General features: G+C 45.0%; 1 protein-coding gene across 5 annotated transcripts; it reads left to right on the top strand.

Annotated features, from left to right (window-relative positions):
* The first annotated feature begins 1,887 nt into the window (after positions 1–1,887).
* RLIM (ring finger protein, LIM domain interacting) lies at positions 1,888–14,953 on the top strand. 5 transcript variants are annotated; one of them, XM_058813920.1, is made up of 4 exons: positions 1,888–2,048; positions 11,178–11,366; positions 12,189–12,272; positions 13,103–14,953. In XM_058813920.1, exons 2-4 carry the CDS (start codon positions 11,198–11,200, stop codon positions 14,635–14,637), a joined length of 1,788 nt encoding a protein of 595 aa, XP_058669903.1. In that variant the 5' UTR covers positions 1,888–2,048; positions 11,178–11,197; the 3' UTR covers positions 14,638–14,953. The 5 variants fall into 5 exon arrangements, with proteins under 5 accessions (XP_058669903.1, XP_058669907.1, XP_058669906.1 ...); XM_058813923.1 differs by lacking the exon at positions 1,888–2,048 and adding an exon at positions 2,522–2,740; XM_058813921.1 differs by lacking the exon at positions 1,888–2,048 and adding an exon at positions 3,522–3,624.
* The last annotated feature ends 2,005 nt before the right edge of the window (positions 14,954–16,958 follow it).

The following is a 16,958-nucleotide window of genomic DNA, read 5'->3' as shown; positions in this document are numbered from 1 at the left end:
GAATTACCCACCTTTGGCAATGGAATGGATTTTTTGCCAGCTTCAAAGGTGCCTGTGAAATATAAAGGAGTGCCCACACACTCAGCCACAGGGTCTCTGTTTGGGGGATACAGTTTTTCCAGCCACTGGAATTTGCAGGGGTTGGAGCACTGCCTGCATAAAACATCCATTTGTCATGGGTCAGGAGCAAGGCAACTTTTCCCAGTGACAAACATTTTGGTGCATTAAAACCAAAAAATTGCTTTGTGACATTAAATTTACTCTTAGTTTTGTTTCAGTTCTTTTTGATTTTGTTTTGTGTTTTAATTTTACTAACATTTAACAGTCAAAGCAGAGCTGTTGGGTCACGGTTTGACCCTGCAGTAAATCTAACTGTAATTTCAGCAATGATGCAAAGGATGTAAACTCTGATGTAAACTCACTCTTCCTAACCCCAATTTACTTTTAAAATCATAAAATGTGAATATTCTGCAAGCAAGTTTTATGCTGTATTAGGGATCACCTCTCCATCACTCCAGCTCTGTGGTGTATCAGTACTCAGTTGCTTCATGTACTGGTTATTTGAAAAAAAAAATACAAAAATATAGTTGGAAACCTATACCTGCTCCAGATGAAAGTGGGATACCTTCCTGCTCTCCATTCTTAAGGATTTTGGCATCTTCCTTTCCTGGTCACAGGCTGTGGCAAGTAAAAGTGATGAGAAATATGCCCTGTACCTGTCCCTTCCATCTTCTCTTGCCTTGACACTGTGGCTGCCTTTGAGTTCTCAAATCTGCTGGGGGAAATTTAAAGTGTGAATATATGAAACCACTTCATTTACATTAGAAGTTGGGCTTGTATTGTTGAGTAGAAACTCAACAGTTTCCACGACCTTTAAATGCAACACCCCCCTCAACTTGACAGTACTATTTTTATAAAGAACCACCAAAAGGAGAAACAAAGGTGCCTCGTGGGCTTCCTAAAATGGTGTAAATGCTCAGGAATATGGTTTTTTAATGTATTGGATATTATGAAGATGACTTGCTTGCAAGACCTTCACAAGAGATGACTTTTCAGGCATTAAAATGGGACCTTTCAAACCTCAGCTGCCTTTGATAATTTCAGCCATGACGGGGAAAACTGCAGAAGTGCTTGATTGCACATAACATGGGAAGTGTGGCACTCAATTAATTAAAGCTCATATCGGAAAACAGGAATATCTTAGTTTTCATAGGGCTGTAGGTAGTACACAACACCAGGTGAGAGGGGAAACCCTGCCATAGTTAGAGGAGAAGGAACGTCCATGGTTCAATGTGAAGGAATGCAAAGCTTGGAGGGAAAGCAATGGCCGTGTATAGAGGGGAAGAATGCCAGTGGTTAGAGGGGGAGGAATGCCAGTGGTTAGAGGTGGAAGAATGTGGAGGAATGTCCATGGTTAGCGGTGAAGGAATGCCCGTGGTTAGAAGGAAGAGCAGCGTGAATATCCGCACAGACAAACGCCAGTACTGCCAGTATTTATTTGGTTTTTTTCGCACTGCTGGCCACCATCGACCTTAAACGGAGTCCCCTCTGCCCAGCGCGCAGACACCTGAGGCGACATGAAAAGCCCCACACTCAGGGGACTGCGGGGACACGGACCCTCCTGCTGCGCCGCACCACGGGCGGCCACCGCTGATCCCCTGTCCCCTCCACATTGCCTGGGGGCTGTGGGCTGAGGAGCAGCCATAGACGGCATCCCCGTCCCGCCCTGCCCCACCCGCAGCCTTTGCCCGCACCAAAATGGCTGCGGCCCCTGGGGGCCGGGGCCGCGCGCGCTGGGCGGGGCTGCCCTCCCGGGCCGCGCCTGCGCGGGGCCGCGCGCGCCTCCACTTCCGGCTGCCGGCGGCCGCTTCCGGCCCCCCGTTCCTTGGTAACAATGGAGCAGAAAATGGCCGCCTGAGCGGGCAGGAGGCGGCGCGGCGGCGGAGCGGCACGGGCGGAGCGCGGACAGCCGGCACCCAGCCGCGAGCGGCGCGGGCAGCGGCGCACCCACAGCCGGAGGGGCCGGCGGCGGGCGGCGGCGGCGGGCGGTGAGCACCGGGGCGGGGGCGGGCTCTCAAAATGGCCCGGGGAAGGGAGAGGCCCAGGCCCGGGGGAGGCGGCGGCGGCCTCCGCCCGGAGCGGGAGGCGGGAGCGGAGCCCCTCAGCCCCCGCTCGGGGCCGGCTCGGCGGGGCGCGGGAGGCTCCATCGGCGGTGCCGTGAGGGAGCGGGGGGCGGTGATGGCGGCCCGGGCGCGGGTGTGCCCGGATGGGCCGCGCTCCGTCACCCCGGGCACTGCCCCGGCCGGGCCGCCCTGATCTCCACCGGGGCCCGAGCCGGGTGTGCGCTGCCCCCGGGGAGCCCAGGCCGGCCCGGCACCGTCCGGCTGGCCGCAGGAATTGGAAGAGGCTCCTTTTGGGAGGGTGGGGGAGGGGGTGGCTGTAGCCCTGTCCTGGGCCCCGTCCGCAGTTCAGGGTCCGCTGCAGGAGCCGCGGCTCCTCACGGCCGTGGTTCAGGCCGGGATTTGGGGCAGGAAGCCTTGTTGTGGAACACAGGCCAGAAGAACTCTTCCTCTCCTGCTGTGCAGAGCTCTGGATCAGCCTGTGACCTGTTCGGACCTGTGGTGTTTGCTATTCCTGTGCTCAGTACTCCCCCGTTCAGCGCGTCATCTTTGCTCTGTCACCTTAGCTTCCTGTGCAAGATTTTCCCTGCCCCTTTTAATGGTGTTTGTTGGCATTTAAGGTTTGTGTTTCTCCGTTTCAAAACCCTTGTCAAGTCCAGCTGCACGTATGTGTTTATCTTGAGTGGTCTGCTTTCATTGAGGAGCAATATCAGGGTGTGTATAATAGTGTGCATGTATATATACATGTATATAACGTAGTGATGATTAAGGTTTGTTTATAAAATGTATTACGTGTTGATTTTAGTGTGCGCTAGAAGTCTGACAAAAGGTTTCACAGCAAAAAAACTTGAATTTTAAAAATAATAATAGTATATTATTGCTGTTTCTCAGGAAGGTGGAGCCTTGATACAGAGAAGCTCCTAAACAAGAATACAAACTTGATAATACCCAATAGTAGCATCACACATCACTTTTATTTTCCTCTCCATGTTGGCAGTATTGGGTAATTTCAGCTTGGAAATACTTGTCAAATGTTCAGAAGAACTTCTGACACTAATTTGTCCCTGAGTTTTAATTGCAGTGACTTGTCAAATATTTCTAAGACAAATAAACAGTTGGCTGCTTCTTGGGCAGTTAATTATGTTAATTGAGGGTCAGATAGTTTTAGTTTTGTTGTAGTGGTCACCTAGCACTTAAACTGACTCTGATCCCTCTACAGGTTTACCATTTTGGAATTAAAATAATGATAGCTTGGAATGATGTCTTGGGAAGGGAAAACACACCACACATTATAAAATTAAGGGTTTCTTGTTATGTTAGACCACTAGGGCACAGCAACTGCAGAGTTCCCTTCATCAGCAACTCTGCCTGGGTGAATGTTTCTCACTGAAATAACCACACACCAGTAGTTTTCATGCTGTAGTGGTTGCCATCTGTATCATATTTATTTTCCATATTACTGGAAGAATTCCTGGACAAGAGTGTTGCAAGTGCCTGCTCTTCAGTATGTGTAGCTGAGTTTTTTTAGAGGAATGGCTAACATGATCCTTAGATTGAAATGTTTTCAAAACACCTCTACATCAATGCACCTGCCTTGCTTGTTCCTTTATTCCTCTTCCCTGTGGGAATGTATCAAAATAAATCCCTTGATCTTGGCAGAATCATTCCAGGTGCAGTGAAGGTGTTGTGCATTTCTTTAACAATCATAGCATAATATAAAATAATGTTTTGACTCCATTTACTTGAGTCTAAAGATATTTAAGTCCAGCCTAACGTAGCTTAACATATTACTGGAGTGTCCTAAATTGATTTTTTTGTAGACAACTTCAGTTTCCATTTGTTAAAATACTTGAATCCAGACATGATTAGTGGGTGTTTATCCAAGGTTTTGTGGTTTAATCTCTGTCTTGGTGAAAACTTATCAGCTGCTGAGCCTGCAAAAATTATTAGTGTAGGGATAAAACCCAATGTGAACATTTCCTTCTTCAAGATACTTTTATGAGAGTCTTGTGCTTCTCAAAAGCAAAACTTCTAAAGAGTGTAGCAGTGTCATAAGTTAGTCAGGAGCTTTGTGTGCTGAGTGGGGATAGCCAGGAGCATCCCAGGGGCTGGATCTGCCTTTGCACAGGTTCTGGCTGCAGGTAAGATCATAAACAGCAGCCTGTGTCTCCTTCAGACTGCTCAGGTTTGGGTTAACGAGGTGTTTGGTGGGAGCTTTTGGCTGCTGTGCAGTGTTGGGGCTCAGCTTTGGCTCAGGGAGGTCTGCAGGGTTGGATGGTCTGGTAAAACGACCTGATGGTTATGGAACAGAGGAAAATCCAGCACGTATTTTATCTTAGCTCAGTATTTAAAATCATCTTGTGCTCAGAGCACTCTGGGTTTTGATTTGCAAGGTGTCTGTGCACATAGTCCTGTTAAAATGCTGGGGCTGCCCTGCCTTGGGGTGGCATCAGAATGGAATTCTCATGGTGCAGATTGCCATTTCAATTCAGATAAATTTGCCTTCATTTTCTTTCCCTCTTCTGTGTTTGTGGGGCCGCGGGTACCGGCGAGAGCAGGAGCGCACGCATCGGAATTCCTCTGTGGCTTGTGGCTGCACTGATTCTCTGCTTGTTGCTCTTTCACTGCTAGCAGGGCCTGCATTAGCAGCACTTGTGTGGAGACAGCATTCAGCAGTGAATTTAAAGATGGCTTTTTCTTTTTTAGCTAAAAGTCAGTGAGTGTTGATTGGCTTGGTGTTTTCACTAACCACAGCTTGTGTTTCTTCAGGAATCAAAACTCTGCTTGTCCTTGGATATCAGTCCTGTCTCTCAGGGTCAGCACTGGTTACTTGTGTGCAGCTTTACTTCTTTTGAGTTCAGAGTGGGCCTTCTGCTGCTGACCCAGCAGGAAGCTCATTTCTGGGCAAAAAGAGCATCATTTCATGAACTGCAGTGCTGGAAACGTGCTGCTCCTCATATACAGCAAGCTTTCTCTTCTGTGCTATCTGAATTTGATGGCAGAGGCAGTGTTATCTTAATTTTATTTTCCACTTGTATGTGAGAAGTGTTGTTTTAGTAAGTGCAGATGATAAAAGGCAAAGCCCAGCATTTTGGCAGTTGTTACTGCATTTTATTTTCAGAGCTCCATCTTGGTTCCACATGCTCTCAGTGTTCTGGAATTGCTAAGCTCTGCCCTGATTTCCTCACTTCTTTCTGACTTATCAGGAGTTGTGAGTGTTTCTCTTCTTTATCTCAGCAGTTGGTTCAGCTGAAGTGTTTTTGCTCTCTGGTCTGTTGGGTTTTTTTTACTCTGTGGAACTTTCTGCCACTGTTGTGCAAAAGTATTCATTTGCTTTGTGTTGTTTGAAATGGATGTTCAGAATGACATCTTGTTTGAGGACCTTTGCTTTGAAACACACTGGGGTAGTGAAAAAGCTGAATCGATGTTTAACACTCCTTGTTAAAGTAGCATTTAAATTTTACAGCACTTTTCACAGAACACTTCCATAGAATACAAAACTTTTTCCAGCTTTGCAAGAGTGGTGCATGTTTCATGATAACTTTTGAGTTGGAGAGGACATTCTTTATTTTAAAACTTAAGGTAGGTTTATTAAAAAGCTAATAAGAACCTAAATCTGCTGTTCATCACAGTGGAAATAAAAAACCACAATAATAGGGGGAAAAATCCCAAAATTCATGATGCCACTTTGAAAACTGGAAAAGTTTGTTCCTTTTTACTGTTTCTAAGATGGAGATGAGTGTATTGGACCTGTGGGTATCAAAGCCTTTGGTGTAATCACAAAAGGAAGCTTTGCACCTGCACAAAAAGAGAAAGCCAAATAAACTTGACATAATGAAGCTCCATGTATAATGCAAATAGATAACTTTCATTTCACTGTCTTAGGGTGTCTTTTTCCTTTAATGATGGGATTCACTGACAGTTTTTGCTTCTGCTTTTGAGCTTGCAGACTTGAGTGATGAAATATTTAAGATGAAAATGTAGTTTCTGTTATGTCTTACTTCCAGCTAGTTTTGAGCATGGAGAAATTGGATACTGACTGGCATGGAAACTGTTTTTCAACTTTGAATTCTTCTAGGAAAATGAGGTGGAGTGGGTTGGATGAGTGCTGTGTGTGAAGTGGGTTCAGTTTGTGCTCGAAGGAGCTGGGCTCAGAGCACTGCCTGTTCTAGCTGCTGTTCCTGTGTCATTTGAGACATGGAATTGGAGCGAGCCTGGCTGGGCACGGCAGCGCTGCTGAAGTCACAGTTTGTGGAAAGCTTGGACACACAGCTGTGCTCTGCTTCTCTGCAGCTGAAGTGTCTGTGAGGCATGTTCCTGCAGCCTGGGCAGGGAAACAGCCTCTAAGGACACAAAGCAAACAAGTCAGAGCTTCTGGCTTCCATCCTGAGTCACCCCTTCAGTGCAAGGTTTGATCAGCTCTGTAGACTGCAAGCAAGGTGCTCTACCGGTTGGAGTGGCTAATTAAGATGAGGGTATGAATCATAAATGAGAAGTTTGCCTTCTGCTGAGGACATCTCTGGAACACCCACACTGCCATCCTCTTTTTTGTTTATCCAGAGGTATTAACTGTGTTGCTGGGACGTGAGGTAACTCAGGAAACATTCCTGCCACACAGGGCACGAGAGATTCTCAGGTGAGGTTGAAATACCAGTATCACTGACATGGGGGAGTTCTGGAGGAACTTCTTCTTGCACACCTGACTCATGAGCAGCTGGGTTGTTTCTTCAGTTTAATTAAATTCCATGCCTTGTCCTGTAAAAATTTGAGGATTGCCCCATAAATCTAATGAAAATTTGAATTTTAATGTGTTGCTTTTTCATTTAACCCTGCCAATTAGTGATTTCAGGGTTTGTCAGATTTTCTGAGTTCCGCCTAGTTGGTTTAATGAGAGCTGTAATGTTTTATGGGATTTCTTTTAAATGTAAAAAAACCCAAGAATGCAGGCTAAGGTCATGTCTTGGTGTTCAATTCAGGTAGCTAATGTCAGGAGGTATTAGACATTATTGAAGGAGGAAGAACTAGAGATTTATTACTGTGTGTTATGGTCCATTAATGCTTTATCTGGGAAGAATCCTGTAGCCCACAAGTGCAGTGCAATATGGAGATAGGCTGTGTTGCTGCTGAAGGTAAATGGGTGACACACAGATGTTATCCCTGCTTGCTGTCCCACTAGATTTGAGGCAGTAGCACATTCCTGACTGGATTTAGTTTACAAACAACCTGGCATGAAAAAAACCAAAGTATTTCTTACGCTGTAAGAATGATAACTTTGTATTATTCAGGGAATATCCAGTACTCTTAAATTGTCCCTATCAAACAACCCACAGTATTGCTTCCTCTTGAACTAGAAGAATGTAACAAACAATAGCTTTTGTGGGCTTACTGCAGTCTGGAGCAGCAGTGGGGAGACAGGCAGTCAATTGTGCTTGGAAATCTCTGAGGCTGTCGAAGCATAACTGCAGGGAAGATACTTTTCTGATTTGTGGCAGGATGGGAACACCAATTAAGAATTCACTGTAGTTACTCTTGTCTGGATATTCAAGCTGCTGAAGAATTTTTGGGGTTTTTTTTCAAGAAGAAAATTGTTTATCCTGTCTCTGATTCTCCTGCTCTGTGCAGTCCTCAGGTGGTCAGTCACCCCCTCACTTCCCTGTAAGGAGACTTTCATACCTGGCTATCTCAGCTGAAGTTGGCAATAACCAGCAGGTCTGAACTTCCTGCTCGTGGTTGTGACCTTCCCCACCCTGTGTCAACTCAGTGCTGACAAGGAAGGACACTGAAGGAGGAAATTCTGAATCTTTCAGCTTGGATAAGAACAAAGCCTTACACTGGAAGAAAGAAAAGCAGAGTTGAACTGTACTTGCTTATTAGATAGCCAAATGTTGGTTATTTTGTTGTACACCTGTTGGTTTTCCCTCATCAGGCTTCCCTGTGTCACTGGCTTCCTTCAGCCAGTCTTAATTGCCTGCAGGGTGTGAGCTGAGAGCAGCATCCTGAGGGGCAGAATTTCAAGTTCTTTCTGCCTCTGTGTGCAGGGCCATGGTAACTCCCACCCTGGAAATCCTGCTGTCCAGCCACATGGGCTCTGTGGAGCTGTGCTGAGGCAGGAGCAGTCTAAACATTCCAGTAGGTTCAGTGTGGCCATGGAGAGCTCTGCAGCAGCCCGGGAGGTGAGGCTTATGTTGGACAATGTGCACAATGAGCTGAGGGCACAGGGAGGAGATAGAAAGCAGCAGAAGCCTTGGGATAGAAATCCTGGGTTTCATTTGCTGGTTTCAATATCAGAGCTCTGGTTTGAAGTGTGTCATCCCATTTGCTGTCTGCAGTCACGCAGGGAGAATGTGTTATTGCTCGTGTGTTTCTGAGCCATCTGTATTTCCATCAGTGTAAACATCCCAGAGAGATACCCAGCATTTCTGGGATCCTGAAATCCGGATACAGGGGACTGGTGTAACCTGTGAGTAGCTTGCAGTAGGAAAATACAGCAGTTTGTCACTGGCAGAAAAGTCCTCGTGTAAATTAAATTCTTCATTCATCCCACCTCTGAGCAGTAAACTCTATTCAGCTGTGGCCATTAGCTGATTTTATGGTTTAAGAGGGAAGATAAGAGATGAAGGAGGAGAAAAGAGGAGCAAACCTGGCAATAGTACTGCCTTATCCCAAGCATTTCCTAAAGAATCACCCACTGAACTGTACATCAGCCTGTTGGTGAAGAAGAGATTTTAAATTCCCCCCTCATTTGACTTGTTTTGACTCTCCCTTTTTCCCTGACCGAGAATGGTGCACCTTTATTTTCTGAGATAGAATAGGCAAATACCTTTGCATCACGTAGGCATTAGATAACCAAGGTGCCTGCAAGCATTTTCACTTAAAAGGAAAGTAGTAAATAAGTAGTAAACAAATGTTATGTTTTGTACATGTAGTGCATCTTTCTGTTCTAAGAGCTGTTGAAGAATTGCTCTAATGCTTATAAAGGTGTTAATATTACCATCTTTCTGAAGACATTCCACGTGTTTCCAAGTTTGATGTGTATTCCCAAAGAACTGATGCATTTCAAGGTTTTATTTTGAATGCAAGTCTCTCATTCTGCTTGAGACTTTTATTCAGATATTACCAGAACCGGTGAGAGCTGCCTTTAAAAGTATCTTCTCCAGCGTGTCTTTAAATAATGGTACTTGAAATAATAATTCTGCTGCAGAAAGCTTGTAAAAAAAGTTGACTGAAGCTGTGTTCTCACTAGAAATACGTGCCTGGCATGTGAAGGGCACAGGGATTTCCTAAGCGAGCCGGGTCAGAGCTGAACACACCTGCAGAAAGTATTGCTCAACTGTCCTGTGAACGGGGTCATTTATCGGTGTTTAACAGCACGGCACAGCACACCACACTCGCATGTCACATGCCAGTCTGCAGTCTTCAGATTGCTCCAGGGATTTAGAAATGCAGAGAAAGCTGATAGGCTCCCATCTGACTCAGGAGTGACTCTGGGAATTGCTGCTGCTTCCTGATTCCTGAAAAAGGGTGTAACAGCTTTGGTAAAGTGACAGAAATTCACAGACCCAAACAGCACCGGTAGCCCCGAGTGGCAATAAGTTAATATCACTAACTTAAATTCAAGTTCTGCTGCTTTAGAACTGAAGACAAAGAGGGTCAGAACAGCAGTTTCATAATTTTCAAGTCTGCAATAATGGGATGTCCTATCCTGTGGAATTTTTCTGGTGCTGCGCACCGAGGTGATTGGTGCACTTTAATTTTCACCATAGCAGCTGAAATAAAGTGCCCGTGGAGATCCTGCAGTGCTGCTCTTCTGGAGAAGCACTAATGTAAACTGTGGGCAGTGTTGACTTGACAGCTGTGCTGACAAACCAAAAAAAGATGCTTTTTGCACTAGACAGATGTCTAAGTGTTGGAAATTTTCCAGTGAGAAGCAGAAAAGCTTTATTCTTCCAGTATTTCCATGTCACTTGAAGTATGGTTTAAATGAAAGGAATGTTTTCTGATGGGGAATGTTATTGCAGAGCTTTTTAGCATGCAGAGGATTAGCTTCTTAATCACCTCTGAGTAACTAGATTCTACCAGTTGTACAGGAAAATTCCTGGTGCTGTGAGTAGTGAGGCAGAGTGATCAAGGAAAGTGGTTATTTTATCTTCATTTGATGCATTTACATGGCACAGCCAGTGCCAGAATGTCTCCTGCATTTGCATTGTTCTTTACAATATTTATCAGATACAGACACAGCATTAATCGATTATTTTCCTTGAAAGAGAGACGTTGTCAAGTATTTCATCCAAATGAAAAACAATATGAGAAGGTTATATTTTAAAATATGCAGCCTGGAAGACAGCTCTTTAAAGCAGTAGTGTAGCTGGTATATGCTGGAGTTTTGTCTTGGAAATTTGCTCATCAACATCAGTAGTTCAGTAAAAGCTGAAACTTGAAAGCAAATTCCTCCCTTGATGTAAAACTATAAAGCTGATTTTACAAACTCTTTTTGTTTTTTGAGGGAATGAGAACCTGTCCCTTTTTTTTGTGCACAGGGTTCGACAGCATCTTCTTTATTTGCGTTCTTCATAACCACTTCAGTCTGTTAAAATTCACTAGTATGGTGAAGAGGATGTTTCTGTAGCAGGCAGGAAAAGGCAAGGAACACCTAATCCTGTGCTCAGAGAGCACAATCAAGGATGGCTTATGCCTTGTACTACACTTCTGTAAGGCTGCTTGGAGAGGCAGTTGTGATATCAGGAATATTTTATGCAAAAAGCAGATAATCACGGTCACTTACTATGTGAATTCAAAGATGGGCTCTAAGGCTTGTGGCAGATGATATTCTGTGTCCGTCTTGCTGCTTTGATGAGTATTTGGGCATCAGTTTTGTTTGTACTTCTTGAGGAGGTTCATGCTTTGTTTTTGGTCCCTGTGGGGATGAACCTGATCCTAACCAAAGCTTCATTAACAAACTGCTTTAACCTGTACTTCACTCTTGTACTGGACTCACATGCATAAATTCCATGCTGTATTTCACTGCTCTCATGAAGGCTTTGTTCTCTCCTTTTTTAGGTACTCTTCTACTCATCAAGATGGAAGGCTCAGATTCTGGTGATAAAGGAAGTATTGATCAGTCAGAAGCCCAACGTCAGAGCCAGCTGGATCGATTAGACCGAGAGGAAGCTTTCTATCAGTTTGTGAACAACCTGAGTGAAGAGGAGTACAGGCTTATGAGAGATAACAATTTGCTGGGAACACCAGGTAGGTAATGCTTGCCTGTGTCCATCCTGCTAGAGTTGTTTGTAGGAAATTTGTGTCATTTTCTGTTCCCCTGAAGCCCTTTCACCCGTCTGTGTGTGCAGCTGTGTTCCGTGGTAGGAAGTAGCTTCTGGCTAATTTGTGCACATTGAAAATCAAGTGGTCCCTTGACTTGTGGAAACATAGGATGGTGTGGATTCATCAGATACAAAAGTCTGGTGTTTGCACAACTTGGCAGGAGCACCCAGATTTGACCCAGTTCTAATTATGAACCCTTAGATGGACAACAAATCTCCTTTAAGCCTCTGTGTGCAGACTTTGTGCAGGTGAGGTTTGGAGTTTGTAACCAGGGTAAGTAGTCTGGTATGAGATTCTGCATGGACATTTTGATGTCAGCTCTCAATCAACGTGTTAAACTTCCTCTTCATAGGTTGATAACTTGAGTCATGATTTGAATTAGGTATTTAAACCTTCTGTTCCTGGTTGTGGAAGTGTTAACCTCAAATATTTCATGCTGGACACCCTATTGGGTGTAGGATGACAAAAATTGCTGCTCAGCTGTCAAGGTTACAGAACCAGAGAGCACATCTCTCTTGAATAGGATGGAACTGTTGGGTATTTCAGCTTCAGGAAAACTTACTTGGGACAACAGTGCTAAAGTGTCTGAACTTCCCCTTAGCACTGTGCTTGGCAGTGCCATTGTGGCAGGAATTAATTAGACAGAACACAAGCAGTGGCTTGTACCTTCTTTAGAAGCTTTTGATAATGCTTGCCATACATATATGATTTGGAAATATTTTTGGAAAATTTTGCTTATTTTCTAAGGTGAAATTACTGAAGAAGAGTTGCTGAGAAGGCTACACCAAGTTAAAGAAGGTCCGCCACAGCAAAACAGTGATGAGAATAGAGGTATATACAGTATTTGTGAAAACTCTTAACTTTAGCACCCCATACGGACCTTAACTTGAGTGCAGGAGTGGAACAAGTTAAGCCTAGGCAGGTGCAAGGTGAGCTTTGGTTCAAAACTCGGTGAAACTTATGTCTGATATCTGCTGCAGAGGTCAGTTTGGGACAGATTTCATTCATAACACATCTCTTACTTCTATCAAAATAAAGTTTTGCTTAGGTTTATTTCTTTCTTTTTATTTCATTTTTTTTAAGATTGCCTTTCTGTCTGCTCCCTTCTGGGATGCTTTTTGGCAATTCCTCTTTTTTAATTCTTCCCTTCCAAAGATGCTGCATTGCTTTTGTTTTCACCCTTCTGTAGTGGTTGGTGGGGGATGCTCAGACCTGACCACTGGGGTTCATTCTTCAGTGAGACAGATTTGCTATAAAGCTCTGCAGGTGAAGGTTCAGGACAACCTTAATTCTCTGTTTCATGGTCAATTGATCACTTAATTGTTTGGAAAGGAAAACACAGAGTATTGATGTGTTATGCCACCTGACATGTGACTTTCCATTTATTTATGATAGAAAATACATGTTCTTTTGATGACTTGTTTGCTCTGTGATGGCTGCAGCCTATCTGTGCATATTAGAGCAATGTCCACTCCTGCTCCCTTAGAAGAGCTCTGGTAGTTACAGAATTGTCGCACTGCCTGTGAAACCACAGTAGCACTCAGTAGGATTCAGCACTTCTAAATTGTCACTTGTTAAGCTAAGCAATTATGTTCTTGGAAAAGATGGCTCCAAAATTAGCTCAGTACTCTAATTTTGGTAGTTCCCTGTCTTTTTCACAGGTGCAGAGTCCGCAGAAGATGTTTCAAATGGAGATTCTATAATAGACTGGCTTAATTCAGTCCGACAGACTGGAAATACGACACGGAGCGGGCAGCGAGGAAACCAGTCCTGGAGAGCAGTGAGCCGGACTAACCCAAATAGCGGCGACTTCAGATTCAGTTTGGAAATAAATGTCAACCGTAATAATGGGAACACGAATCCAGAAACTGAGAATGAGCCATCTGTAGAGCCTTCCAATGGGGAGGATTTGGAAAACAGCCAAAGTGACTCTGAAATTCCAAGGTCTGAATCACCATCTGTAAGGCAGCCTGGATCAGAAAGGAGCAGTGCGGAGGAGCTGACAGCTGAGGTGGCTTCCCCTCCTAGAGGGCAGAGGAGAGCCAGGAGTAGGAGTCCGGAGCAGCGGCGGACGCGGGCTAGGACTGATAGAAGTAGGTCACCTATTAATGCAGTGAGCGAGGCCCCTCGCAGGTCTCATCACAACACATCATCTCAAACACTTGACCACTCCTCAGCGGGCGAGGCTGAGGGCAGCTCTAGAACCAGGCAGCACGTGACGTTAAGGCAGCACACAGTGGGGACTGAGGTGCCAAGTGAAAATGCAGTTCTGTTTGCCCCCCCTGAGACAAGGCCTGCTCCTCAAGCAGCGGGTTCTTCAGAAAGCACCGGCGCCAGCGAGTCCACGGCTCCTGGGCAGAGGCCTCCCACCATAGTGCTGGACCTGCAGGTGAGAAGAGTTCGCCCGGGCGAGTACCGTCAGAGGGACAGCATCGCCAACAGGACCCGCTCGCGCTCCCAGACCCCCAACAACACGGTCACCTACGAGAGCGAGCGCGGCGGCTTCCGGCGCACCTTCTCCCGCTCGGAGCGCGCCGGCGTGAGAACTTACGTCAGCACCATCAGGATCCCCATCCGCAGGATCCTGAACACGGGCCTGAGCGAGACCACGTCGGTCGCCATCCAGACCATGCTGAGGCAGATCATGACGGGCTTCGGGGAGCTCAGCTACTTCATGTACAGCGATAACGATGCAGATTCCAGTGGGTCGACTCCCTTTCACAACGTGGAGACTGCCGAGCCGCAGAGCGGAGGCGGGGGCGCCTCGGGCAATGAGAATGCAGATGTCAGCTCAGGGGAGGTGTACGAGGGTGGGCACGAGGCCAGCTCCACATCTGGTGCCAGGCGGGAAGGCCGCAATATGAGGGGATCGGTCACTTTTGAAGAAAGCGGTTCTCTACCATTCCTTAGCCTTGCACAGTTTTTCTTACTCAACGAAGATGACGATGACCAACCCAGAGGACTCACCAAAGAACAAATTGACAACCTAGCCATGAGGAATTTTGGTGAGAGCGACGCTCTGAAAACCTGCAGCGTGTGCATCACCGAGTACACGGAGGGCAACAAGCTCCGCAAGCTGCCGTGCTCGCACGAGTACCACGTGCACTGCATCGACCGCTGGCTGTCCGAGAACTCCACCTGCCCCATCTGCCGCAGGGCAGTGCTGGCCTCTGGGAACAGGGAGAGCGTGGTCTGAGGCAGAGCTGAGTGATGGCCAGGCAGCCGGTGTGATAGTGATGGGCAAAGAAGTCACTTCCTTTATGGCCACTTTTTGAGTGGTACCTCAATGTATAGTAATGACTCGGAGTGAATCTTCCCTCATTGAAAGCGTTTTCTCTGGATTCAAGATTTGGGAATTGGAAAATTTCTTTAATTAGGTTTTTCGAGTTCTAGTCGGTTTGGGTGTTCAACTTCACTTGTCCAAAGACATCTCCCCACTTCAAAATATTTTTTTCTTTGTGAAGATATTAAGTTCTTTCTCCTTCCCAGCCCAATAAACAGTTTTTCCTCAAGATTGTGCTTCTGAGGAGTTATTTGAGAAGTTATCCCAGCTCAGTGTCCATGAGTCATAGAGGAATTTTTGCAAGAAATCCAACTCTCTGAAAAAATAATATTAATTTAATTGCACATTTGAACATACTTTTAATTTTCCTCCTGGGTTAATATTGGACATGTCTGTGTAAATAACACTAATGTTAGCCCTTTCCCCATCACTATGGCACGCTGTAGGATGAGCTGTTAGCGTAATTGGGATATTTATCTTGTTGTGGAAATATAAGAATTGCCTATGCTTGTTTAAATAAAGGAAAAAAAATCTGTTTTAAAATTGTAAAGCTTTTTTGTAGAAGCTCAGTACTTTTCCAATGCACTGTTGTACTAACGCATTAAGAATTAAAATTGTACCATGCTTAGAAATCAAGAATGCTTTTCATACAACCCCCACTACACAGAGAGCAAACTGAACACGAGAGAGCTGCTTTTGTGACTGTGTACCTGTCAAGAGCAGTGCATATCTGTACTATTTATGTGAACAGCTACTGTAACATAAAAACAGTTGGATTAGACATTTAATTGCATTTTAAAAACCGGAAATTAAATGTTATAGTTGCAGTGTTTTGGCTCAGTAATGCCACCAAAAAAAAAAAAAAAAGATAAAAATTAGAAACTGTTCTAATGGCTGGTTATTTCTTGGTATGGTTGCAAATATGGAATAATACAAACCTGTGTGTACTGCCTTGTTCACTGAGGTTTGTGCCCAATTTTTCTATCAGCTTTTCCTCTCAATCTTTGAGGCAGTGTTGTAACTTCATCAAACAAGTATGGACAGGTTGGTTTTTAGTTCTTCACAAGCTTCAGCTGTACTGGTAACCTCTGGATCTGTTGAGTGGTCTGGTGTTGGTAGCCTGTGGTGCAGGTGCCTCAGGGAATAACTGGAAAGCACATCATTAGTATTGGGTTACATTTGAAAATGAGTGCACTTAAATGTGTAGGAGATTCTTGACACTAGCAGTAAAAACAAGCTCTTTATATTCCTATTGGACAGAATGAAAATGAATTTACTTATAAAATTATGTATGTGACACGTTGCAGTTGAGAATTGGAGAATGTACCTCAACTCTCGTCAGTGTGTGTGTGGGGAAACATCCTTCACCCTCACTGACCCCTTCTTTGTTTTATTCTCCAAGGTTTGGGTTTTTCCTGGCTTACATGTGCAGTGGGAAAGTGGTTTTTATTAATTTCCACTCCAGGGCAGTAGTTCTGAAGGGATATGAGCTGCTCTTCCTGGCTGGATGGGAAATGTTTGTTCCTCAGATGACAAAACCAAAGCTGGCCTATCTCTTTTTTCCTAACTAAAACACATTTTTGGTGTTTTATAGTGGTGGGTGCATAAACTATAATTGCTGCTCTAAGCCATTTTAACATCTCATCAGCTAGTTCAGGATTCCACAGCATCCCAAAATTCTGGGGTTTTTTTTCCTCCATGTACATTTTGTGCTGTTTCAGTGGGAAGCCCTGAGTGGCTGTTGAGCTCTTTCCTCCTGGTGGGACACACCATCATGGCAGAGGGGCACCAGGGTTCCTTGGGAACAGAACAATCTGTCAGCTCACGGGTTTGGCTTTTTCCTTGGATGCACATCACTGTAAAATTGGAGTTGGCTGATGATTCTGGGTGCTGGTTCCTCTGTGCCAAATTTTCACAGCAAAATAACACTTCTGAATTTCACAGAGCAAATACTCGCTCTCAGTTGCAGTTTCCAGATTTACAGAGCATAGAATTAGAAGGGGAAAAAAAAAAACCCTCTCTACATGAGTACCATGTTAGATGTTGGAAGTCGGAGATGTTCATCTCAGAGCAGAGCTGGTGACCACCAGGAAGGGAGCCCATTTTCCCAAACCCACCCAAAGCATGGCTGTGGTACCTGTCACCCCACATTCTTCATGAATTTCCACCCTGGTAAAACTGCCCCAAAACAACAGTTTTGTTACAGCTTATGGCATGTCTTAACATTTTATCTT

Source organism: Ammospiza caudacuta, chromosome 14 (genome assembly GCF_027887145.1).
Source record: "Ammospiza caudacuta isolate bAmmCau1 chromosome 14, bAmmCau1.pri, whole genome shotgun sequence".
NCBI classification, from domain to species: domain Eukaryota; kingdom Metazoa; phylum Chordata; class Aves; order Passeriformes; family Passerellidae; genus Ammospiza; species Ammospiza caudacuta.
This window is presented reverse-complemented; position numbering and strand designations above follow the sequence as displayed.

Bases quoted from the DNA above. Each gene is read 5' to 3' on its own strand.
- RLIM (XM_058813920.1), top strand. From the start codon at position 11,198: ATGGAAGGCTCAGATTCTGGTGATAAAGGAAGTATTGATCAGTCAGAA. The intron at 11,367-12,188 runs GTAGGTAATGCT...TTATTTTCTAAG, and splicing joins CAATTTGCTGGGAACACCAG to GTGAAATTACTGAAGAAGAG. The intron at 12,273-13,102 runs GTATATACAGTA...TCTTTTTCACAG, and splicing joins AAACAGTGATGAGAATAGAG to GTGCAGAGTCCGCAGAAGAT.